Below are 25,000 nucleotides of genomic sequence, written 5' to 3'. Positions count from 1 at the left end.
GAGGTAGCTAGCCATAATAAAATAATAATTTGTTTTGAGAAAAGTCAGCTAACCTTGTAAACTACCTAGGTATAACTTACTAGCTAGCTACTAGATAGTTCAATTTCTCTCACGATTATAAAGCCAACTAAATTTTTATAAAAACAGCATATTATTGACCTAAAAGGTTAGCTGTGTTAGCCCAGTTGCTATCTTATCCAGGGTCGATGATACAGTGCATTCGGAAAGTATTCAGACCCCTTGACTTTTTCCACATTTTGTTACGTTATAGCCTTATTCTAAAAATGATTAAATTGTTTTTTTCCCCTCATCAATTAACACACAATACCCCATAATGACAAAGCAAAAACAGTTGTTTTATTTTTTAAATAACTGCAATATCACATTTACATAGGTATTCATACCCTTTACTCAGTACTTTGTTGAAGCGCCTTTGGCAGCGATTACAGCCTAGATTATTTTTGGGTATGACGCTACAAGCTTGGCACACCTGTATTTGGGGTGATTCTCCAATTCTTCTCTACAGATCCTCTCAAGCTCTGTCAGGTTGGATGGGGAGCGTCGCTGCACAGCTATTTTCAGGTCTCTCCAGAGATGTTCGATCGGGTTCAAATCCGGGCTCTGGCTGGCCAACTCAAGGAAATTCAGAGACTTGTCCCGAAGCTACTCCTGCGTTGTCTTGGCTGTGTGCTTAGGGTCGTTGTCCTGTTGGAAGGTGAACCTTCGCCCCAGTCTGAGGTCCTGAGAGCTCTGGAGCAGGTTTTCATCAAGGATCTCTCTGTACTTTGCTGCATTCATCTTTCCCTCGATCCTGACTAGTCTCCCAGTCCCTGCTGCTGAAAAACTATTTTTTGGTACCCTTCACCAGATCTGTGCCTGACACAATCCTGTCTCGGAGCTCAATGGAAAATTCCTTCAAACTCATGGCTTGGTTTTTGCTCTGACATGCACTGTCAACTGTGGGACCTTATATAGGCAGGTGTGTGCCTTTCCAAATCATGTCCAATCATGTTGTAGAAACATCTCAAGGATCAATAATGGAAACAGGATGCACCTGAGCTCAATCTCAAATCTCATAGCAAAGGGTCTGAATACTTTAATTTCTAAAAACCTGTTTTTGCTTTGTCATTATGGGATATTGTGTGTAGATTGAGAGTAAGGCTGTAACGTAACAAAATGTGGAAAAAGGGAAGGGGTCTGAATACTCTCCAAATGCACTGTACATACAGTCGTGGTCAAAAGTTTTGAGAATGCACAAGTATTGGTCTTCACAAAGTTCGCTGCTTCAGTGTTATGAGATATCTTTGTCAGATGTTACTATGATATACTGAAGTATAATTACAAGCATTCCATAAGTCTCAAAGGCTTTTATTGACAATTACATGAAGTTTATGCAAAGAGTCAATATTTGCAGTGTTGACCCTTGTTTTTCAAGACCTCTGCAATCCGCCCTGGCATGCTGTCAATTAACTTCTGGGCCGCATCCTGACTGATGGCAGCCCATTCTTGCATAATTAATGCTTTGAGTTTGTCAGAATTTGTGGGTTTTTGTTTGTCCACCCGCCTCTTGAGGATCAACCACAAGTTCTCAATGGGATTAAGGTCTGGGGAGTTTCCTGGCCATGGACCCAAAATGTCAATGTTTTGTTCCCCGAGCCACTTAGTTATCACTTTTGCATATGGCAAGGTGCTCCATCATGCTGGAAAAGGCATTGGTCGTCACCAAACTGTTCTTGGATGGTTGGGAGAAGTTGCTCTTGGAGGATGTGTTGGTACCATTCTTTATTCATGGCTGTGTTCTTAGGCAAAATTGTGAGTGAGCCCACTCACTTGGCTGAGAAGCAACCCACACATGAATGGTCTCAGGATGCTTTACTGTTGACATGACACAGGACTGATGGTAGAGCTCACCTTGTCTTCTCCGGACAAGGTGTTTTCCGGATGCCCCAAACAATCGGAAAGGGGATTCATCAAAGAAAATGACTTTACCCCAGTCCTCAGCAGTCCAATTGCTGTACCTTTTTTCAGAACATCAGTCTGTCCCTGATGTTTTTCCTGGAGAGAAGTGGCTTCTTTGCTGCCCTTCTTGACATCAGGCCATCCTCCAAAAGTCTTCGCCTCATTGTGCGTGCAGATGCACTCACACCTGCCTGCTGCCCTTCCTGAGCAAGCTCTGCACTGGTGGTGCCCCGATCCCGCAGCTGAATCAACTTTAGGAGACGGTCTTGGCGCTTGCTGGACTTTCTTGGGTGCCTTGACGCCTTCTTCACAACAATTGAACCTCTCTCCTTGAAGTTCTTGATGATCCGATAAATGGTTGATTTAGGTGCAATCTTACTAGCAGCAATATCTTTGCCTGTGAAGCCCTTTTTTGTGCAAAGCAATGATGACGGCACGTGTTTCCTTGCAGGTAACCATGGTTAACAGAGGAAGAACAATGATTTCAAGCACTACCCTCCTTTTAAAGCTTCCAGTCTGTTATTCTAACTCAATCAGCATGACAGAGTGATCTCCAGCCTTGTCCTCGTCAACACTCTCACCTGTGTTAGCGAGAGAATCACTGACATGTTGGCAGCTGGTCCTTTTGTGGCAGGGCTGAAATGCAGTGGAAATGTTTTTTTGGGATTAAGTTCATTTTAATGGCAAAGAGGGACTTTGCAATTAATTGCAATTCGTCTGATCACTCTTCATGACATTCTGGAGTATATGCAAATTTCCATCATCAAAACTGAGGCAGCAGATTTGTGAAAATTAGTATTTGTGTCATTCTCAAAACGTTTGACCACGACTGTAGAGTAACCATGTGCTGTTTACCTATGGGAAATACAATCATTTTGCTAGCAACATTTCTAAAATGAATTAAATGAAATAAAATGAACCTCATAAAATGTTACCTGTAATGCTCATCTCCTGTAGCCTAATTTTCATCTCCTTATTTTCATACTGTACCTAAATTACAAAGGTTTGATTTGCACTACATTTTATATGTTAACACTTAAAAGGCATATACAAAATGTTGTATATGGTTTGCCTCATATACATTGTCTACTGGTATCATTTTAAATTGAGAACATATAGCTCAACATGTGAACAATGTGTGAGTGTAGCTATTCTCTGCTTCAGATTCCCATAAGGCCAGTAATGCCATCATACTATAGGCCAATGGCTGCATTGGCGATGCATGCCATATGATAAGCTGCAACATGGATTCACATAGCTGATATACTGAGTGAGACCATCAAATAAAACTGATTGGAGATCTTACAACTAGACAAAAATGAAATGTTCATTTCAGAATACAACACAGACACATTAGAGACAGAACCCTTCCCCTCTTAATTGCAGGATTGTGATATGTGATTAATCAACATTGACACTAGTTCATTTTTAATAATACTTTAACAATTAGAACAAGTTTAAACACTTCACTTCAAAGAATCAACACTTCATCACTTCAAAATGTACAAATAAGCTAACTCTTATGTGAAGATTAGACATCTTAGTCTAAACACCAATAGATAATTGAGTAGTAACCAGTAGGTTATTATTACTAAAGCATCATTTCAGGTGAACAAAATAAACTCCATACCAACTTTGGCCAACCTTGCTCTACTAATCCCTGATCTACTGGGTGAGCAGACTTATATTCCTGCCCAGCAATACCACACTTGATTATCAACTGCTCCAATTTTATAGGTTTATACATTTGTGTGTGATGTTGAACTGTATTTTTGTATACACCATTTACTAACATAGGTAGGCCTACACATATAACCTATGGCATATAGGATATACCCTTAGTCTGTTGGGACATTCATTGGGACATCTCTCTTCATCTGAAAAAGGCTTTCACAGCTTTCCATATCTGAGGACAGAACACATCACAAAGACAGCTGACAGCTGGAGCTGCAATTTCACCCTCTTCCATAGCTGTTATATACAAATGCATTTGGAGACTGTGTTTAATTTACAATGATTACATCCAGATAGCTAGCTAATAGGAAGTTAGCTAACATTAGCTGATGACATTTAATTCACGTAACTAAACAGTGTGTAAAGCTAGCTAGCTACCTAGCAGCTCAGTTGAGTTAACCTACAAAGTGGCCTATTGTAGCCAGCTAGCTAGCTAGCTAATAATACATTGTTTTAAAGTATTGACTTACTTGAATAGGTTATCCCACTGCCTCCATTTTTTGGGTCCTTACAAAAACAAAATAATCGGAAAGATATAAAGTGTTTGTCACCAGAGCGGTTTAGAACGTGTTGTGACGTTTGACTTTACCAGCGTTATCCACTTTCAATTTCAATAAATATAAATCGCAGACTGTCGGAGACTTGATAACTTGAAAAGTGGCACTTGAAACTAGCATAGGCAACAACTACCCGGACGGAAAACAGTGATGCACGTAACACATGGCAGACCTTCTACGGGTGTGTGGGGGAAGGGTTCTTGAAATGTCACTTCCATCAAAATCTTGCCACTGGGAGCCAGCAGACCCTTCAAACCGTTTTTGCAATACAAAATACCTCTAGGTAAGGTGTGACAACAACGTGATTTTGGAGGTATGGCAACGTGAGACTAGACCAGACCCAATACACTACTTAGACCCACCAGAACATATTCTCCAGAATATAGTCCCAATACAACAAGGCTCCACTTAGTCCTAGGACAGCAGGTCTTAGACTGAGGCCTTTTCAACCAGACTCAATACTATAGCACTTAGACCAACCAGCACACTCACTAAGGCCTTTCCAGAACCAAAACAGCCAGTACACTGTCTGAGGCCTTTCCTTCCAGACACAGACTTTTGATTGTTGGCAAGAAATGTTCCTTGAATTTCTCTTTAAAACGTATAGATGTTCAGTTCAATGCCGGGACTTCAGCAGAAACTGAGATTGATTTCTTTGTGGGATTTATTGAGTGACGATGGAGTTCCTGGAACAACAGGAAGCGCTGAGACAAAGGCAGGAAGTGCCGAGCCGTGAGAGGAAGTGGCTTATTGCCTCCTGATAACCTCTGGTCTGGTTTAGTCTGGTCCAGCATAGACCAGAGCAGCGCAACACCCACGGTCACTTTAACCCGGGTTGGTGACACCCTCCCTAAAAGTCTGTAGAACTTCCTTGCCCCCTCATCTCCCCTTAAGAACTTTGAGGGTACTTAGCTATTTGTATGTGTGTGTGTGTGTGCGTATACACTGAGTATACCAAACATTAGGAACATCTTCCTAATATTGAGTTGCACCCCCACAGTTTCAAGTTGGCTGGATGTCCTTTGGGTGGTGGACCATTCTTGATACACACGGAAAACTGTTGAGCGTGAAAAACCCAGCAGCGTTGCAGTTCTTGACACACTAACCGGTGCGCCTGGCACCTACTACCATACCCCGTTCAAAGGCACAATTATTTTGTCTTGCCCATTCACCCTCTGAATGGCACACACAATCCATGTCTCAATTGTCTCGAGGCTTAGAAATACTTCTGTAACCTGTCTCCTCCCCTTCATCTACACTGATTGAAGTGGATTTAACAAGTGACATCAATAAGGGATCATAGCTTTCACCTGGATTCACCTGGTCAGTCTTTGTCATGGAAAGAGCAGGTGTTTTTAATGTTTTGTACACTCTGTGTATGTTTGTCTCTGTGTGTGGTGATGTGATGGGCGCTGACTGTGTTGTGTTTCCTCCCCTTCCTCTCTCTCTGTGCCTCCAGGTCTGTATGAGCTGCTGTCTGCCCTGCCCTCCCAGCTGCAGCCCCATGTCGACAGCCAGGACGACAGCACCTTTCTACACAACATGTTTGGAGAGAGGAGCCTCCACTCGCTGGTCAAGGTAAACCCACTCTACCTCTTCCTATTTTCCCCTCATTCTCTAAAGAAGTGCGACGGTAGTGTTAGGATCATAAAGGGATCCCTCCCTCCTTTTCTCTCTCCTTTCCTTCTTACTTTTTGTGTCTGTCTTTCAGTGTCTCGCTCTCCCTGTCTGTCGCACGCTTTCCCCTTTTCTCGCCCTCTCTCTCTCCCTCGTTCCAGTCCTGTCTCTCTCTTTCCTTCTGTACAAGGCTGTCTTAATGTTGCGGCATGGCCGTGTCGGGTCATGTTTGTGTGTGTCGGGCCGTGTCTCTATCTGAGGTGGTATCTCTGGGCCGGGCCGGGCCAGGCGGCGGGGTTGTTAAAACAGATAGCGCCGGAGATGAGCACACTTGATATCTTTATTTCTCTGGCAGACGGTGCTAATGAGTGAACCACATGCCTGCTGTCCAGCCCCCCCTCCCCCCGTCTAGTCTGCAGACTACAGCAACACCACTCCTCCCTCTATTCCTTTACCCTCCCTCTAGTCTTAGGGACAAAGCCCAGGGTTGACATACAGTATCAGCCTCCATCTTTTCATCTTTAGTATGTAGTTTACAGGTGTGTAGGTGAATAAGTTCGGAAGTACTGTAAAGAAATGGGGCTTTTAAATCAGAGGCGATGTTGATTGTTGGTCAGTAGCAGACCGTTTTTGACCAGTCTGTTGGCTGCTGTCTTTGTGTCATAGACAAGGGAAGGGAGGGGGGAGAGAAAATTGACATCATCATATTTCCTCCCTCCCCTCACTACAGAAACTTTTTCTCTATTAGTGCGAGCTGAGCCACGTGTATAAACTCCAGCAGAATTATAATGTGTGCATCCCAAATGGCACCTTATTCCCTATATAGTGCACTACTTTTGATCAGCCCATATAGGGAATAGGGTGCCATTTGGGACGCATGTATGGAATAGCTCAGAAGCTTTGGTAAAGACTTGAGGTTGGGACATGACTGAGGAAACCGAATGGGTTTCCTTTCATGTTAGGTTTGTTATGCATGGCTTTGGACTAAGGCATTTCACCAGATCATGAAGGGTAGGTCTGTGGATGTTCAAAGTCCAGATCGTGTCGGCCCAAAGAAAATGTAATATAAGATGGCACAGATGTCATTATGGTAATAATTGTGGGTTACATTTCCATAACATTTAGGCAGGCATGTGGCTGGACCTCAGGACCTCACCTAGTCTTTGACCACACTGGATCATGGCTGATCAGGCTTAATCCCTGTTATACATCTCTCATGGGGAAGAAACTCTGTCTGTCTGTGGGGAAAGGGATATGTTCATGTTCCCAATCGTAAACCCTGAATGAGCTTTTCACCAAGCCTTTGTCTGTTCACAGTGACAGACGACCTCAGGCTGTTTAAGTTGTTGAAAAATTAGAATGTTGCAGCCTTGGCTTTGCAGTACCCGTAGTTCCCCAGCAGGGGGAGTTTGTGAAGAGAAAGGAAAACTTAATTTACCTGTTGCCAGCTGTAGTCTCAATAAGCAAGTGGAGCTAAATGGGACCTGAGTTGACTGGGGTATGTGTTTTGGGTTTTGGGAAATACCAGTCTGCTGCTGGTGGCTGATGAGGAGCCAACAGAGCAGAGCTTGGAAGTCATTCACTCCTCCTTCTCCTGGTCCTCCTCCTCCTTTCTTCCACCTCTCCCTCTTAAAAACCCTATGAAACGTTGGGCAGAGGAGAGCCGACCAATTAACAAGCGGTGTGATTGTCGAGGGCTGACAGTTAGGATTGGAAGGAGGGGTGGGAGAGGCAGAGGGGCTCGGCGGCAGTTGCTTTTCAAGTGTTTAATGTTCTGAGTCATGGTAATGAATTGGCACCACCACTTAGCGATGTGAATTCCACCACCATCATCCGTACCAGTCACTGACTTCCTGCCACCGGCTGGCTGGCTCTCACACTGTGGGTCGCGTCAGCTGCAATCTATAAATGCCCACAAGGTTTACAGCCTAATGCGGCCTAATTCACCGTCGCTACTGTAGTGTAATATATACCCCATTAAAGAAGAATGATGTCCCGCCCCGACCCGCACAGCCGTGAAGCAGGCCAATAAGTCAGTGTGACATGAAAGGACGCAGTCACATTTCTCTTCTTCCGCCAAGACAAGACCACTTATATATCTGATTTTCTTTTTTTCACTTTACTCAAAGAAAGCTGATAGAAATGAGCTTTTAGTGTCTCTTATCGTTAGGATTGCAGGGTGAGTAGAGGGGTGTTCGTTCCAACCCGGCTGTAGACAGACAGGCTGGCCTTTTACTGTGTGTGTGTGTGTGTGTGTGTGTGTGTGTGTGAGAGAGAGAGACTGCTCAGGTGAACTCATGGCTATCGTCAGTGACACACTATTACTTTAAACCCTACTACCCCATCCTACACACACACACACACACCACCCTCACCCATCACCACCCCTTCTGCAGATCCAGATTCCACCCGTCACTACACAGGGTTGTGAAACAGAGGTATTGGAAGAGGCTAATAGCAGAGAAAACATCCTAGTAATCTGACAAGTTTAAACAGCTCAGCCTGTCCCTGGTCATATGGTAACCATCAGGCCTCACCTGGGTAATTGTGGCGCATCGGATGGCTGGGTGCCTGGTTAGGACTAGATCCCTAGCAGAGGTAGAAGAAGTGTCAGAGACTGAGAGGGAGGAAGGGAGTAAGAGAGAGAGATGGGGGGAGAGCGAAAGAGAGAGCAATTCAGGCATACTGTACAGTAGACCCTAACCAGACTCCTCTCCTCACCTGCCCTTCCAGACAGACAGTTGGGCCCCTAGCGTCTCTGTTAATCAGATTATGTCAGAGATGAAAGATGAAACTAATATCGTTTTTTGGCCAAGTTCACAGGTGCTGCTTCCCGAATGGCACCCTATTCCCTTTATAGTGTACTACTTTTGACCAGGGCTCATATGGCTCTGGTTAAAAGTAATGTACTATATAGGGAATAGTGTGCCATTTGGGACACATCCAGAGTCCCTGCACAGTGCACTACTTTGCAGACTTTTCATCGACACGACAACGTCCCCGGCTGCATGACAGAAAGTAGAGCCTGTTTGTGTAGCCGCCCGGCGAACGTATCCAAACTAAAACGACACAGACGTTCTTCTTCCTTTCAAATTAAATTAGAGTTACTCAAGTGTACTTTCTATAAATTCCTCCCTTTCTACTGTTCAATCGCCAAGTTCCTCGTACCACAAAAAGCCACAGGAAATATATTACAACGTTCAATTTCCACCTGAATCAGGTGCAGGGTGGTTGGAGACCAACTTTCTGTCAGCACGCCTTCAGCGTTAGCCCTGAGCAGCCTCATTTGTGGTCGGTCACTTTTCCCTTTAATTCTGCTATAGTTAGATGCTAATAGGCTGGGCTAGGCAGGCAATCAGAGTGTGTCCCAAATTGCACCCTGTTCCCTATTAAGTGCACTACTTTTGACCAGGGCCATAGGGCTCTAGTCAAAAGTAGTGCACTATATGGGGGAAAGGCTGCTGTTTGGGATGCGTCCTCAGTCTCCTCCCGCCCTGTTATACTGTGGAGCTTTTGAAGTGCTTGTAGCTGTTTGCACTTCAAATGCTGCGCTGCTTTAATGACATGGAAAGGTGCTTTACATTAGTTTTAGGTGAAGTCTCTGGTGGATTTTTCTAGTTTGTGGTCATTGCATACATGGTCTCAATTGAACTGGAATTTGATGATTCCATGGATTAGTCACTTAATATAATATAACCTAGACGGTCAAACATATTCTTTGACTGCAGTCATAGTCATAAAAACACAACCATGATATAGGTTTAGGCTACACACAAACGGGGCTACATAGAATGTTTCTGAGCAGTGACATTCAGGACAACGTGTAGGAAGACCAAGGGATTACCAGCCATAGACTGCCCTCTCCAATGTTCCCTCTCCACCTCCATCCAACCTCAGACTGTCTGGTCCTGGACCTGTCCTGGACCTCTCTACCTCCACCTTACCTCAGACTGTCTGGTCCTGGACCTGTCCTGGACCTCTCTACCTCCACCCTACCTCGGACTGGTCCTGGACCTGATCTGGACCTCTCTACTTCCACCTTACCTCAGACTGTCTGGTCCTGGACCTGTCCTGGACCTCTCTACCTCCACCCTACCTCAGACTGTCTGGTCCTGGACCTGTCCTGGACCTCTCTACCTCCACCCTACCTCGGACTGGTCCTGGACCTGATCTGGACCTCTCCACCTCCACCCTATCTCAGACTGTCTGGTCCTGGACCTGTCCTGGACCTCTTTACCTCCACCCTACCTCAGACTGTCTGGTCCTGGACCTGTCCTGGACCTCTCTACCTCCACCCTACCTCGGACTGGTCCTGGACCTGATCTGGACCTCTCTACTTCCACCTTACCTCAGACTGTCTGGTCCTGGACCTGTCCTGGACCTCTCTACCTCCACCCTACCTCAGACTGTCTAGTCCTGGACCTGATCTGGACCTCTCCACCTCCACCCTATCTCAGACTGTCTGGTCCTGGACCTGTCCTGGACCTCTTTACCTCCACCCTACCTCAGACTGTCTGGTCCTGGACCTGATCTGGACCTCTCCACCTCCACCCTACCTCAGACGGTCTGGTCCTGATCTGGACTTCACCCCTCCAGCCCTCTAGCACTACTGGGAGATACCAGAAAGGAAATTGTTTCAAACCTCTTGGCCCTAGCTGCAGACCTTACAATATACCCTCTGAACCGTCTTAACCCCACACCCTACACACACACGTCACACACTCTCCAATACCCCACACCCTGCAATAAAAAGCAGCTAATCGTCTCTGTGCCTGGGGCTCTGGGCTCGGCTCGTAAGCCTATACCACCTGAGAGATCGGCTCGTGCTGCCTGCGGTTGACACGTCCCTGGGCCCGGTGGCCGCTGAGCCCCCCGTTTATTATTTTTGGGCAACAGGACCTCCTCTCGGGAAGCTGAGAAAACACCTGAGGGGCACGGTGGGAAGGTTAGCCTCTGGGTGCATCCCAAATGGCACCCTATTTTCTTTATAGTGCACTACTTTTGACCTACAGGGGAATGGGGTGCCATTTGGGACTCCGTTCTCTGGGAAACAGGACCCTTGTGTAGCTGTCCTCTCAATTGCCTGCGCCAGTTCTCATTGAATGCACCATATAGATGTTTATACCCATTTACACATTTACACAAAAACATAAAGGCAATGTGCTTATTGTATATTGACAGACATTAGTAACTGTAGAAAGCTAAAGTGGTTCAATTTACCTTGTTGCTCTTTAGAGTGTATAGGCCTATAGCCTACTTGTTGACACAAGCCTGGATCATTATTTATGGTTTAAAAAGCTCTACTGCATCCAAACTAAATCCCCTGTCCTCACAGAAACATTATACTCCGGTGCTTAGGCTGCTGTCCAAACATTTTCATTACTGTTTAATGGACGAACGCAGCGTGACGTTTGAAAGATCATGTTCGATGTACACAAACAAGCTGCTACAGACAGTCAGACAGACGGCGGACAGGGCCAAAACGAAACAGAGTTGTGGGGTTGTGATGGGGACAGTAGAGGAAAAAGTAGAGAGAGTAGATATACTCACCCCAGTCACAGAGGACAGACGCATAGCCTATTGAGCATAACATGGGTTGAAAACGAAATGATTCTGAACCTACTAGGGGTTTGGAGGTTGATTTACCATTTACCGTCCTAGATCTTCAGCTTGTTGTCTGTTAGGTATGAGTTGGCAGTCCACTTCTCCAGGTCTAGGACTGCTGTAGGGAACTATATTTACAGCATGAACCCAGGTATGTCTGAAAACACCACCGTTATAACCACTAACCTCTGACCTGGAACTAAAACACTGCTTCCCAGTTCCTACCACCTCCTCTATGGATATGTGTGTAGTTTTGTCCTCAACATTCTCTAGGCTACTAGTTTTGTTTACAACCCAATAGCCTCTGTAAATCATTTGAATTAGCTTATTTAATAAATGCCACACGTGCAATAAATCGCTGCAGTGTTTTTATTTTATGTGTCATGAAACGGGATATTGGAAATTGAAAGTGTAAATAGAAACCAAATACTGTAGTGAAGGTGTTTGGCTCGTTAGCTGGCTGTATTTCTTAAGGAACTTGGTTAGGTGTGAGTGTGCCTGATTGAGACACCTTCACTGTCTCCTCATGCAGAATAAACAGGGTCTACTGTAGGATCCTCTTACCCAGCTGCCAACACTGTTCCCTCTCACTCTCTCCTAGCCGCATAGGGCACCGTAAGGAAATCTATCCTCTAACTAACTTAATGATATGGCTGTCACGGCAGGCTGGACCTCTGCCCTCTCTCTCTCTCTATCTCTATCCCTCTTCAGTGCATCTGCTCTCTTAATAAGCTGTCACATTCTCCAGGCCTTTTCCACGACAAACGAGAGTTGAGCGTGTTCCTAGCAGATCTGGAGCGCTGAGCAGAGCTTAGGCGCCGTGCTGGCCCGGGCCAGACCTCCCTCCTCAGCCTCCTCAAGTCAAGATTCTCATTGTGCGTCAGCCACCTCCAGAGAATTGAGTAGGGTGACAGGCATGAGTAACGCTCAACACACTGATTTGGTGTTTTCCCTTTGCCCAGGCACGGAGAAGGTAGTAACTAACTAGCTACACTCCAATACAATTCTACCCCAGCAGCAGTCTGTTGTCCCTCAGCAGTCTAGAGTGTTGTCTAATCAAATCAAATCAAATGTTATTTTCCACATGCGACGAATACAACAGGTGTAGACATTACAGTGAAATGCTTACTTACAAGCCCTTAACCAACAATGCATTTTCTAAATAAAAAATGTAAATAAAAAAAGTGTTCAGTAAAAAAATTATGTGCGGGGGCACCGGCTAGTCGAGGTGATTGAGGTAATATGTACATGTGGGTAGAGTTAAAGTGACTATGCATAAATAATAAACAGAGTAGCAGCAGTGTAAAAGAGGGGGTGGGGGTGGGGGGGCAGTGCAAATAGTCAGGGTAGCCATGATTAGCTGTTCAGGTGTCTTATGGCTTGGGGGTAGAAGCTGTTGAGAAGCCTTTTGGACCTAGACTTGGCACTCCGGTACCGCTTGCCGTGCGGTATAACTTTTTGAGGATCTGAGGACACATGCCATATCTTTTCAGTCTCCTGAGGGGGAATAGGCTTTGTCGTGCCCTCTTCACGACTGTCTTGGTGTGTTTGGACCATGAGAGTTTGTTGGGGATGTGGACACCAAGGAACTTGAAGCACTCAACCTGTTCCACTACAGCCCCGTTGATGAGAATGGGGGCGTGCTCAGTCCTCTTTTTTTCCCCCTGTAGTCCACAATAATCTCCTTTGTCTTGATCAGGTTGAGGGAGAGGTTGTTATCCAGGCACCACACGGTGTCGGTGATCAGGCCTACCACTGTTGTGTCGTCAGCAAACTTAATGATGGTGTTGGAGTCGTGCCTGGCCATGCAGTCATGGGTAAACAGGGAGTACAGGAGGGGACATAACCATTTTATGACAGGTTTAAGGGTTTCATTCCAAGTTGGCCAGTTCAGGGCCTTCGCTAATTGGCCACGAGATGCTCTTGAGCTAATGTCAAAGTCTTTGAGACTATGCACCATAGCAATGTGATGGTTGAGGATCATCTCCAGGCTCTGTCTAGGGCTTCTCCATAAAGGTCAGGTCACCATGCCAGACCAGATCATCTCCAGGGCTCTGCTGTAAGCCGGCCGGTGTGAGAGAAGAGGAGAACACAGCCAGCCAGCCAGCCTCGTCCTCTCTGGTGCTGGGAGACTGAAAGGGGTAACCAGGGTTCTTGGGTAAACACTGACTGACAAGTATTTCAGTCTCAAGCCTGCACGTTTGTCTGTATCTGTCTGTGTGTGTGTCTGCCCCCCTGGCCTGTCTCCCCTGGCCTGTCTCCCCAGGCCTGTCTCCCCTGGCCTGTCTCCCCTGGCCTGTCTCCCCTGGTCTGTCTCCCCTGGCCTGTCTCCCCTGGTCTGTCTCCCCTGGTCTGTCCCCCCTGGCCTGTCTCCCCTGGCCTGTCTCCCCTGGCCTGTCTCCCCAGGCCTGTCTCCCCTGGCCTGTCTCCCTGGTCTGTCCCCCTGGCCTGTCTCCCCAGGCCTGTCTCCCTGGCCTGTCTCCCCTGGTCTGTCCCCCTGGCCTGTCTCCCCTGGCCTGTCTCCCCTGGCCTGTCTCCCCTGGTCTGTCTCCCCTGGCCTGTCTCCCCAGGCCTGTCTCCCCTGGCCTGTCTCCCCTGGCCTGTCTCCCCTGGCCTGTCTCCCCTGGTCTGTCCCCCTGGCCTGTCTCCCCAGGCCTGTCTCCCCAGGCCTGTCTCCCCAGGCCTGTCTCCCCAGGCCTGTCTCCCCTGGCCTGTCTCCCCTGGTCTGTCTCCCCTGCATGGTACAGTCTTCCTCACCTAGTCTATTTCCCTCCATGCTGAGAGGGGTTGATGAGGTGTTCTGAAGTTAGTAGCTGTAGTGATCTGAGCCACCAGTGGATACTGGAAAAGTGGATACTGGATACACTCCGTTGGGTCCTGCTGGAAAATGGAGCGGAGGGGTGGAGGGATTGAGGGGTGGGTGAGTAGAGCTGTGGAGTGGTAACATCGAGCACCTCTGGCCAGACGACATTAACCAGGAGTTCCAGGCCTACTCGCAGGCCCGAAAACCGAAACACAATCCAGCCCTCTCTCTCTTTCCTCTCTCACTACCTCTATCTTTCTGTCTGTCTCTCTCTCTCCTCTCTCCTCTCTCTCTCTCTCTCTCTCTCCCTCTCTCTCTCTCTCTCTCTCTCTCTCTCTCTCTCTCTCTCTCTCTCTCTCTCTCTCTCTCTCTCTCTCTCTCTCTGTGTTTGTTGTTGCTGCTGCTGTTCTGCCAGAATGTTGTTATTGTCCCTTAGTGGTGCGGTTGTTTTTGAAGGATGTGGTCTGCCTCTCCTCTGTGTGTTGGTACTGGTCTACCCCACCACAGGGGTTCCCTGGCATTGAACCCAGGTTCACAGACATAACTTTTAACCTGGTAACCAAGACTATGACCACCAGCTGGGGGTGACAGTTCCAGACTGATGACTGAAAATGAGGAAGACTGATGTTGTGTTCTTAGCAGGGCTGAAATCCCCTCTGGAAATATTAACCTATTTCAAACATTAACATCATCTCATATTCATGTTCCCTATCCATGGGCTGTGGTTTATTTGTAATGTATTGCTGTGTGTTATGTTAAGCCTGTTGGGTATTTATGGAACGGGACACAACCTGGTCTGGGGGTTCCACTGAGAGATCAGGACACACCGGTTCATTGTAGCCTGGACGCTCCTCTCCCTGTAAAGGTAAACATTTATCCCTGGAAGCTCCTCACTTCAGGGTCCTCCGTTCTGCTCTGCTCTGCTCCCAGCATCTCTAAGCAGCGTTTTGCAGTTGAGCGACTCCACTGCTCTTTTAAAAGTGGAACTACTGTATTTCCCATCGTGCGACGTTCGGTCTGTTCTCCACTTGCTGCGGTCAGAATCCCTGCCTTTGATTCCTGCCTGTTGATTATCTAGCCTCCAGTCTCTAGGTTGCGTTCCAAAGGGTACCCTATATCCTATTTAGTGCACTAATAGGATGCCATGTGGTACGCAGCCCTAGCCTCTAGTTCTGCTCTGGGTTTAACTAAGCCTTTGGCCTGGCGCAACCTCTGTGTTACAGACCTTTTTCCACTGCCACACAAAAACAGACACACACACGCACTGCCTGCCTGCCAGGAGCGCTAGCAGTGTATTGCTGGTGGCCTGAAGAATGCAGGCTATGATATGTAAAGCAGCTCGTAATTACTTTAAAATACGTGACGGCGCTGGCTCCGACCTGTCCAGTTAGGCAGGCAGACCGATGCATTCCTGTCCTCCGCTCTGCTCATGGATAGAGAGACCGTTTGGACGCAGTCCTGTAGTTGTAAATAGAAAAGCATTGCCATCAGATCTCACATTCTAGAGCAGAGAAATTCCACAGTAACTAAGCAGCAGACTGGGTCGGAGTGACTTGGGGTCGGTGGAACTAGCTAAGCAGATGTGATTCTCATTCTGGAGTGCTGGAGCGGTGAAGACGGTGACATTCTTTCTCTCTCTCAGATTCATCTTGTGTTTCAGAGCGATAGATGGATGTGCAGGAAGACAGATGTAGTAACTAGAGCTTCTCCTGTGTCTTTTTATGGGCTGTGGTGTGAGAGTGTCAGAGGGAGAGGAACCCTGTAGGCTGAAGAGACTACCGTAGAACAGCAGACTGAGAGAGTATTTAGCCTTGTCCTCTGTCTGCAATGTGATTTGTACCTGTTATCAGAAGTATCCTCGAGATAGGGCCAAATTGTGATGGCTGTCGCTACATAGGAGCACAGTTATATCATAATGTCACACCTCCATGCCTTCAGATGTGTTCCTAGGACTCTCCGTGATATCAGGCTGTGTCTACCGTAGAGGCATCCCTATCCCAGTCTGAGTGCGTGTCCCAAATGGCTCCCTGTTCCATATATAGTGCACTACTTCTGACTAGAGCCTTACGGACCCTAAGAGCCCCTGGTCAAAAGTAGTTCACTATAGGGAATAGGAGTCTCAGAGCCCAGCCTCAAAGCTCCATCCCCAGCCCTAGTCTCAAAGCTCCATCCCCAGCCCTAGTCTCAAAGCTCCATCCCCAGCCCTAGTCTCAAAGCTCCATCCCCAGCCCTAGTCTCAAAGCTCCATCCCCAGCCTCATCCCTAGTCTCAAAGCTCCATCCTCAGCCTCAGCCCTAGTCTCAAAGCTCCATCCCCAGCCTCAGCCCTACTCTCAAAGCTCCATCCTCAGCCTCAGCCCTAGTCTAAAAGCTCCATCCCCAGCCCTAGTCTCAAAGCTCCATCCCCAGCCCTAGTCTCAAAGCTCCATCCCCAGCCCTAGTCTCAAAGCTCCATCCCCAACCCTAGTCTCAAAGCTCCATCCCCAGCCCTAGTCTCAAAGCTCCATCCCCAACCCTAGTCTCAAAGCTCCATCCCCAGCCCTAGTCTCAAAGCTCCATCCCCAACCCTAGTCTCAAAGCTCCATCCCCAGCCCTAGTCTCAAAGCTCCATCCCCAGCCCTAGTCTCAAAGCTCCATCCTCAGCCCTTGTCTCAAAGCTCCATCCCCAGCCTCAGCCCTAGTCTCAAAGCTCAGTAAGAGCAGAGGAGGAGCAGCCGTCGGGCTCCCCATCTTAGCGCTCCCCTCCCCAGATTACTAGTCACACACACACACACACACAGAGCACCATCCCTGCAGCGCTCCCCTCCCCAGATTACCAGGGCAACATGCCTAATGCAGTGTTTTATGGCCGAGTAATGCAGATTTATCTTGGGGGTTTGTACCTCTGGTGGGGACCAGATCTCCTGTGCTGTTACTCCCCTGTACTGTTACTGTAGCCTATAGCCTTAAACCTGACCCGGTAGCAATGCTGCTCTTGGCTAACACTCTGTCTGTCTGTGACTGAGACACTGGATGATTTAGCTCCAGAGACCTCCTGGCTGAATCCGATACTGGTATATTACCACAATATAACGCCAATATTAAATATATAAGCCATAGATAAGTAAATAATCTATGGTCTATATCATTGGTTCTCTAACTTTTTTGAACCGTGGCTCACCTTAATGTGATAAAACATTCTGCGGCACACCTAAAATGTCCCTATTAATTTATTTAGTGATAATGACCTCCATCATATCTGATCCATACTGCAAATCATCTATTTTTGGTGACAAAGGTTTTCTATAGATTAAATAGGGTTTATTTGAACTATTTTCATAGTTTGCGTAGGTCCTTATTCATGATGTGTACCCCTTTAAGAGCGTCCCGCAATCCACGCCAGAGTGAAAACTATTTTGCTGTGGTAAAATAAGTATTTAGTTTTGAAAGATTTGAGCTAGAGACTAGCAGTTTTCTGCATTGTAAAGGTGCAACCGCTGACACAAAGCCATGTTCCGTTTGTTTCTATAGCAGATGCTGGGGTACAGCTAAACCTAATGCTTGTGCTAATGGTTCTCACAGGCAAAGTAAAATAATGCAATGTCTATGCTGGTCATGTGTGCCGCAACAACGATACAGATGTAACCATGTGCCATTCAATATATTGTCTGAGTGGCACTGGTGCTCCCAGTCAAAATTCCAAGTACGTTTATAAGTGAGTGTTCCAAAAGATTAGGAAAAGTTACGCGGTACAACTGAGAGTTCCTCAAGGCACACCGGTTAAAAACCAGTGGTCTCTATAGAACTTCCAAAATGTATGCCCTTCTCCTAATCATAGATTAGATCCTTTTCTCTTCTAGTGTAGCTATGTTGGAACCTAATTCCCTTCTATATAAACCATCACAGTCGCTCTCAAATGCTCTGCATACGTTTTATTTTCTCAAGACAAACAACATTATGTTTTGTTCAAATATAATTTTTAATCCCCCTCCATTTTTATACACCGGTCGGTGACAGCAATTATTAGCCATTAAAAGTGCCATTAGAGGAGACAAATTCCATCCTGTGTGTGGCGGTCATTTACACATTCCTGTTCTTATTCACACACACAGGCTGTGACGTTGTCCGGGTAACACAGTTCTCATAATGAAAAAAAGAGAGCGCGAGAGAGGTTTTAATTACACAGCAACTGTAGTTGTTAACAACGTGTCAGAAAACAAACTCTTCCCCCCAAACTCTTCTCTCCTCCTCCTTCTTGTGAGTGATTCTCTGGTTGCGGTTTGTCACTGCTCCATGTCTGCAGGGAGAGCGAGAGTATTGGAGAGAGAGGGACAGAGGGAGAGGGAGAGAGAAGGAGTGACAAAGAAAGATTGAGTGAGTCCGTTCTGCGTAGGCCCTCCAGGCTCCTAGCCGTTCCAAGTTCCAGGGCCAGGACTCTTCTGTCACTGTCACCCCAGCTAGAGGGCTCTCTCCTCCAGCCTCGTGGTGCTGGAATGTAGGCTGGCTGCTGGGACATCCAGGAATGATCCAGGGCTTGGGCCCAGCTGTCACTCAACCCTTGGCCCAGCTCCACACACCGGTTCTGGGATAGAGGGATGGAGCGAGAGGCAGTAGGTGGGTGGTTGTCCCTCTACGATTTGCTGATTGGCCCTGACAACATCCTGTGTTGTCGTGGCATTCTTTGGCAGCAGTTCATACATCACACATGACAGGAGTGTCAGCTGGGTGGATGTCACTGACACATCTAATCATAATGATATTATCAGCTTCTCTCTCCCTCGCTCTCTCTGACGCTCTCTCTCTCCCTATCTCTCTCTTTCTCTCTCTCCCTCGCTCTCTCTTTCTGTCTCTCCCTCTCTCTCTCCCTCTCTCCCTATCTCCCCCCCCCCTCTCTCTTTCTCTCTCTCTCTCTCTGTTTCATCTTCAGCCTGTCTCTTTGTGTGTGTGTCTGTGTAAAGTGTTGAAACATATGTTATTTTTCCAGTTTATTTTCCTGTCCTGGGAATAACGTTGTGTTCTGGTGCTGCTGTCCTATATTGATAATGAAGTATTTTGTGAAGCTGTTGAAATGTTTAGTAATCCGTAACCACCAGAGTTTATCCAGTAGGTGGAGGAGAGCAGGATTGATGGTACAGTTGGAGAATGACCTGAAAAGCACTAAAGCAGTCTGTTGTTCTCCGGTAGCCCTCTGAGAATGACTTTCTTGTGTGTGTGTGTTAGCAGACACCGGTGTGTTTCCCTAGCCCAGCCTCCCCGTGGACCCTCCAACCCATCTCTGACCACAACCCACAACAGTCTCTCCTTTCTTTCTCTTAATCGCTCCTTTCTTTCTGTCTCTCCTTCAGATCCATGAGAGGCTGCAGCACTATGAGGACCGTAATCCTGCCCCCATCCTGGACGATGCTGGCTCCCTGGCCACTGACGTATGTACAGTGCCTTGCAAAAGTATTCATCCCCCTTGGCGTTTTTCCTATTTTGTTGCATTACAACCTGTGATTTTAAATGGATTTTTATTTGGATTTCATGTAATGGACATACACAAAATAGTCCAAATTTGTGAAGTGAAATGAAAAAAATAACTTGTTTAAAGACATTCTAAAAAATAAATAACGGGAAAGTGGTGCGTGCATATGTATTCACCCCCTTTGCTATGAACACCCCTAAATAAGATCTGGTGCAACCAATTACCTTCAGAAGTCACATAATTAGTTAAATAAAGTCCACCTGTTCTGTCACATGATCTCAGTATATATACACCTGTTCTGAAAAGCCCCAGAGTCTGCAACACCACTAAGCAAGGGGCACCACCAAGCAAGCGGCACCATGAAGACCAAGGAGCTCTCCAAACAGGTCAGGGACAAAGTTGTGGAGAAGTACAGATCAGTGTTGGGTTCTAAAAAAATATCAGAAACTTTGAACATCCCACGGAGCACCATTAAATCCATTATTAAAAAATTGAAAGAATATGGCACCACAACAAACCTGCCAAGTGAGGGCCGCCCACCAAAACTCACGGAACAGGCAAGGAGGGCATTAATCAGAGAGGCAACAAAGAGACCAAAGATAACCCTGAAGGAGCTGCAATGCTCCATAGCGGAGATTGGAGTAGCTGTCCATAGGACCACTTTAAGCCATACACTCCACAGAGCTGGGCTTTATGGAAGAGTGGCCAGAAAAAAGCCATTGCTTAAAGAAACAAATAAGCAAACACGTTTGGTGTTTGCCGAAAGCCATGTGGGAGACTCCCCAAACATATGGAAGAAGGTACTCAGGTCACATGAGACTAAAATTGAGCTTTTTGGCCATCAAGGAAAACGCTATGTCTGGCACAAACCCAACACCTCTCATCACCCCGAGAACACCATCCCTACAGTGAAGCATGGTGGTGGCAGCATCATGCTGTGGGGATGTCTTTCTTCGGCAGGGACTGGGAAACTGGTCAGAATTGAAGGAATGATGGATGATGCTAAATACAGGGAAATTCTTGAGGGAAACCTGTTTCAGTCTTCCAGAGATTTGAGACTGGGACGGAGGTTCACCTTCCAGCAGGACAATGACCCTAAGCATACTGCTAAAGCGACACTCAAGTGGTTTAAGGGGAAACATTTAAATGTCTTGGAATGGCCTAGTCAAAGCCCAGACCTCAATCCAATTGAGAATCTGTGGTATGACTTAAAGATTGCTGTACACCAGCGGAACCCATCCAACTTGAAGGAGCTGGAGCAGTTTTGCCTTGAAGAATGGGCAAAAATCCCGGTGGCTAGATGTGCCAAGCTTATAGAGACATACCCCAAGAGACGTGCAGCTGTAATTGCTGCAAAAGGTGGCTCAACAAAGTATTGACTTTTGGGGGGTGAATAGTTATGCACGCTCAAGTTTTCTGTTTTCTTGTCTTATTTCTTGTTTGTTTCACAATAAAAAATATTTGCATCTTCAAAGTGGTAGGCATGTTGTGTAAATCAAATGATACAACCCCCCCAAAAATCAATTTTAATTCTAGGTTGTAAGGCAACAAAATAGGAAAGATGCCAAGGGGGGTGAATACTTTCGAAAGCCACTGTAGCTACCCCTCGCCCCTGTTTACACACACACACACACACACACACACACACACACACACACACACACACACACACACACACACATATACATCAAATCAAATCAAATCAAATTGTATTGGTCACATGCGCCGAATACAACAGGTGCAGACATTACAGTGAAATGCTTACTTACAGCCCTTAACCAACAGTGCATTTATTTTAAACAAAAAAAAAGTAAGAATAAAACAACAACAAAAAAAGTGTTGAGAAAAAAAGAGCAGAAGTAAAATAAAGTGACAGTAGGGAGGCTATATATACAGTAAAATAAAGTGACAGTAGGGAGGCTATATATACAGGGGGGTACCGTTGCAGAGTCAATGTGCGGGGGGCACCGGCTAGTTGAGGTAGTTGAGGTAATATGTACATGTGGGTAGAGTTAAAGTGACTATGCATAAATACTTAACAGAGTAGCAGCAGCGTAAAAGGATGGGGTGGGGGGGCAGTGCAAATAGTCCGGGTAGCCATGATTAGCTGTTCAGGAGTCTTATGGCTTGGGGGTAGAAGCTGTTGAGAAGTCTTTTGGACCTAGACTTGGCACTCCGGTACCGCTTGCCGTGCGGTAGCAGAGAGAACAGTCTATGACTAGGGTGGCTGGAGTCTTTGACAATTTTGAGGGCCTTCCTCTGACACCGCCTGGTATAGAGGTCCTGGATGGCAGGGAGCTTTGCCCCAGTGATGTACTGGGCCGTACGCACTACCCTCTGTAGTGCCTTGCGGTCAGAGGCCAAGCAGTTGCCATACCAGGCGGTGATGCAACCAGTCAGGATGCTCTCGATGGTGCAGCTGTATAATTTTTTGAGGATCTGAGGACCCATGCCAAATCTTTTTAGTCTCCTGAGGGGGAATAGGCTTTGGCTACATACACACGCGCACACACACACACACACACACACACACACACACACACACAGTATACCTATACACACACACACACCCTACCCACGCTGAGTCGCCCGCTGGGAGTCAGATGAGGTTTCACTGTTGTTCTTTCTCCTCCCGAGGCCTTCGACCTCTCTCCATGTAGCTACCTGGCTCTTCTCACTCTCAGAATGATATGACTCGCCTGTTCCAATAACACTGCACCGTTAGATCCCACCTCTCCCTCTCCTCCCTCCCTTCTCCCCCTTCTCCCCCTCCTCTCCCTCCCTTCTCCCCCTCCTCTCCCTCCCTTCTCCCCCTCCTCTACCTCCCTTCTCTCCCTCCCTTCTCCCCCTCCTCTCCCTCCTTTCTCCCCCTCTTCTCCCTCCTTTCTCCCCCTCTTCTCCCTCCGTTCCCCCCTCTTCTCTCTCCGTTCCCCCCTCTTCTCTCTCCTTTCTCCCCCTCTTCTCTCTCCTTTCTCCCCCTCTTCTCTCTCCTTTCTCCCCCTCTTCTCCCTCCGTTCTCCCCCTCTTCTCCCTCCGTTCTCCCTCTCTCTCCCTCCTTTCTCCCTCACCTCTCCCCCTCCTCCCCCTCCTCTCCCTCCTTTCTCCCCCTGTTCCTCCCAATACATCTAGCTGCTACGGAATAGGAAATCCAGCTCCCATGGCCCCAAGGAACAAGTGATCATTTTCAGAGGGCAAAAGGAAGGAGGGAGAGAGTGAAAAAGGGCAACAATTCAGAGGAAGGTTAAAAGATGGATGAGAACGTCAGGGCAGAGGACAGGAAGAGACGAAGCGACAGATGAAAGAGGAGAAATTAGTCGGGGAGCACACGGCCCGTCGATTTATTAACCTGTCTTCCTCTCCCCAAAATGCCAGCACTCTGTGTGTCTGTGCGTGCATGACAGAGTAGCAACGTGGCTGCCAGTGATGGGTTATTTCATTTCATCATCATCTGTACGGCCGTTAGACTCTCTGCTCTTCTCATCATCAGAGCCCTGAAAAACCTTCTCTGTCACTATTAACTAAACATCTATCTGACATTGTGTTGGTGGTACTTCTCCCTATTGGTCAGTAATGGAACTAGCAGCGTTACACACACACACGTGCATGGTTGCACAAGAGCATGCGTACACACACACACACACACACCTGTATAAACCACTGATTCAGTCTGGCTTAGTACTGTAAGCGGAGGAGGGTAAGCGATGGTTTAATGATGTGTGGTTTTGTTTTAAATCCCCTGCTCTGTTTATTGTAATCAAAGTGCTGTGGAGTATTCCTCATCTCCTGTCCTTCTGAGGAGAGAGGGGGAGAGAGTCAAAGGAAAGGAGAGGGGGAGTGAAGAGAGAAAGAGGTAGAGTGTGTCTTGTGGTTTTTTATGGCCTGGCTGGGCTGGCAGTGGCAGTGTGTTTCTTTAGCTGAGGGAGCCACTGTGGTGTTTAGAGAGGTAGGCACTGCCTAGCCTGAGTCCCATGACTGTTTGTGCTGTCTTGCAAACTCCATTACTGTCATTGTTAAGCGGCGTGCCGTGACAATGACCGCACAAACAGACCTGGGACTGGAGAGGCTGGTCTGTCTGGTCTGGTCTGGTCCAGAGAAACTCTAGAAGACAGATGTGTGTATGGATGGCAGGATGGTAGCCCAAGTCACCGGGTCCACAACACTGTTTTTCTATAGTGTGTGTGTGAGAGAGAGAGAGAGAGAGAGAGAGAGACAACTTTGTTTATCTTTCCTTCTCTCTCTCTCCATGGGTTATGGCAAGCGTCCATCGCTGTATTTCTTTAAGGGACCCAACTATCAGCCCCCCCCCCTTAATTTTTCAAATTTCAGCTTTTTAAATGTACACTTCCTCGTAAATGCACTGAGAAACCTCAGCCGGGATTATCAGATATCAGGAGAAAGATGGTTTATCAAAGCGGTCCGGAGTGCCAGAGCCACCAACCAAAACGATTCCGAGCACTTGTGTTTTTAAGAAGTATGTGTGTTTTTAAGAAGTATGTGTGTTTTTAAGAAGTATGTGTGTTTTTAAGAAGTATGTGTGTTTTTAAGAAGTATCCTTTTTCAACCGCGACGTCTCTCCGAGCTCGAAATGAAACCTATTGAAGTCGTTGTGTGTAGTAGAGTATATGGTATTGAACTGCTAGAGTAGAGGAGCTCTTGGTGAAATTCATTTTGGGGTTGAGTTTCGGTTATGGAGGTTATTGCCTAACATAAAATGACACTTCAACCCCTGTCTGCCCTCGTGCACTGTCTAGAGCAGTCTCAGAAGGTGACTCCAGCCACAGACCCACCAGACCTCTACTACTGCTGCTGCTTTAGGACAGACCTCTAAATACCGGGCTGGCTTGATGAAATACTATTACATACGCGCGCAACCACATAAAAGGCCCATAAACTCACAAGCACAAATTCATTACACACAAGGCCACAGCTCCCAGCAAATATCTAACTCCTTTACCCTGGCCCTCTCCTCTGTTGGCTGTCCTCCCATCCTATCTAGTCTGAGATGAGAAGCCTGTCATTCCCCAGACTGGCCACCAGGTGGGCCCAGAGAGAATCTCTCTTCTCTCTCTCCACAATGACCGTCAATCCACAGTTACAATGCATTGATTCACAGGTAACTGGCAAAGTAAAGGAAACTCTTGAGTAAATGAGGGAAACAAAGTATATTGAAAGCCGGTGCTTCCACACAGGTGTGGTTCCTGAGTTAATTAAGCAATTAAAACATCCCATCATGCTTAAGGTCATGTGGGTCGTGTGTGTCTTAGTCACCAGATCTCAACCCAAT

The 25,000-nt window shown here is 46.9% G+C and overlaps 1 protein-coding gene across 2 annotated transcripts in view; it reads left to right on the top strand.

Moving 5' to 3' along the window:
• The window catches only part of LOC121549949 (MAGUK p55 subfamily member 7), a 234,906-nt gene that overhangs the window by 112,352 nt on the left and 97,554 nt on the right, over nucleotides 1-25,000 (top strand). For both annotated transcript variants that reach the window (XM_045210516.1, XM_045210515.1), the window contains exons 4-5: nucleotides 5,710-5,828; nucleotides 19,598-19,675. In XM_045210516.1, coding sequence (XP_045066451.1) covers nucleotides 5,710-5,828; nucleotides 19,598-19,675 — 197 coding nt within the window. The remainder of the gene's footprint in view (nucleotides 1-5,709; nucleotides 5,829-19,597; nucleotides 19,676-25,000) is intronic.

The sequence above is a fragment of the Coregonus clupeaformis genome, chromosome 34, assembly GCF_020615455.1.
Source record: "Coregonus clupeaformis isolate EN_2021a chromosome 34, ASM2061545v1, whole genome shotgun sequence".
NCBI classification, from domain to species: domain Eukaryota; kingdom Metazoa; phylum Chordata; class Actinopteri; order Salmoniformes; family Salmonidae; genus Coregonus; species Coregonus clupeaformis.
This window is presented reverse-complemented; position numbering and strand designations above follow the sequence as displayed.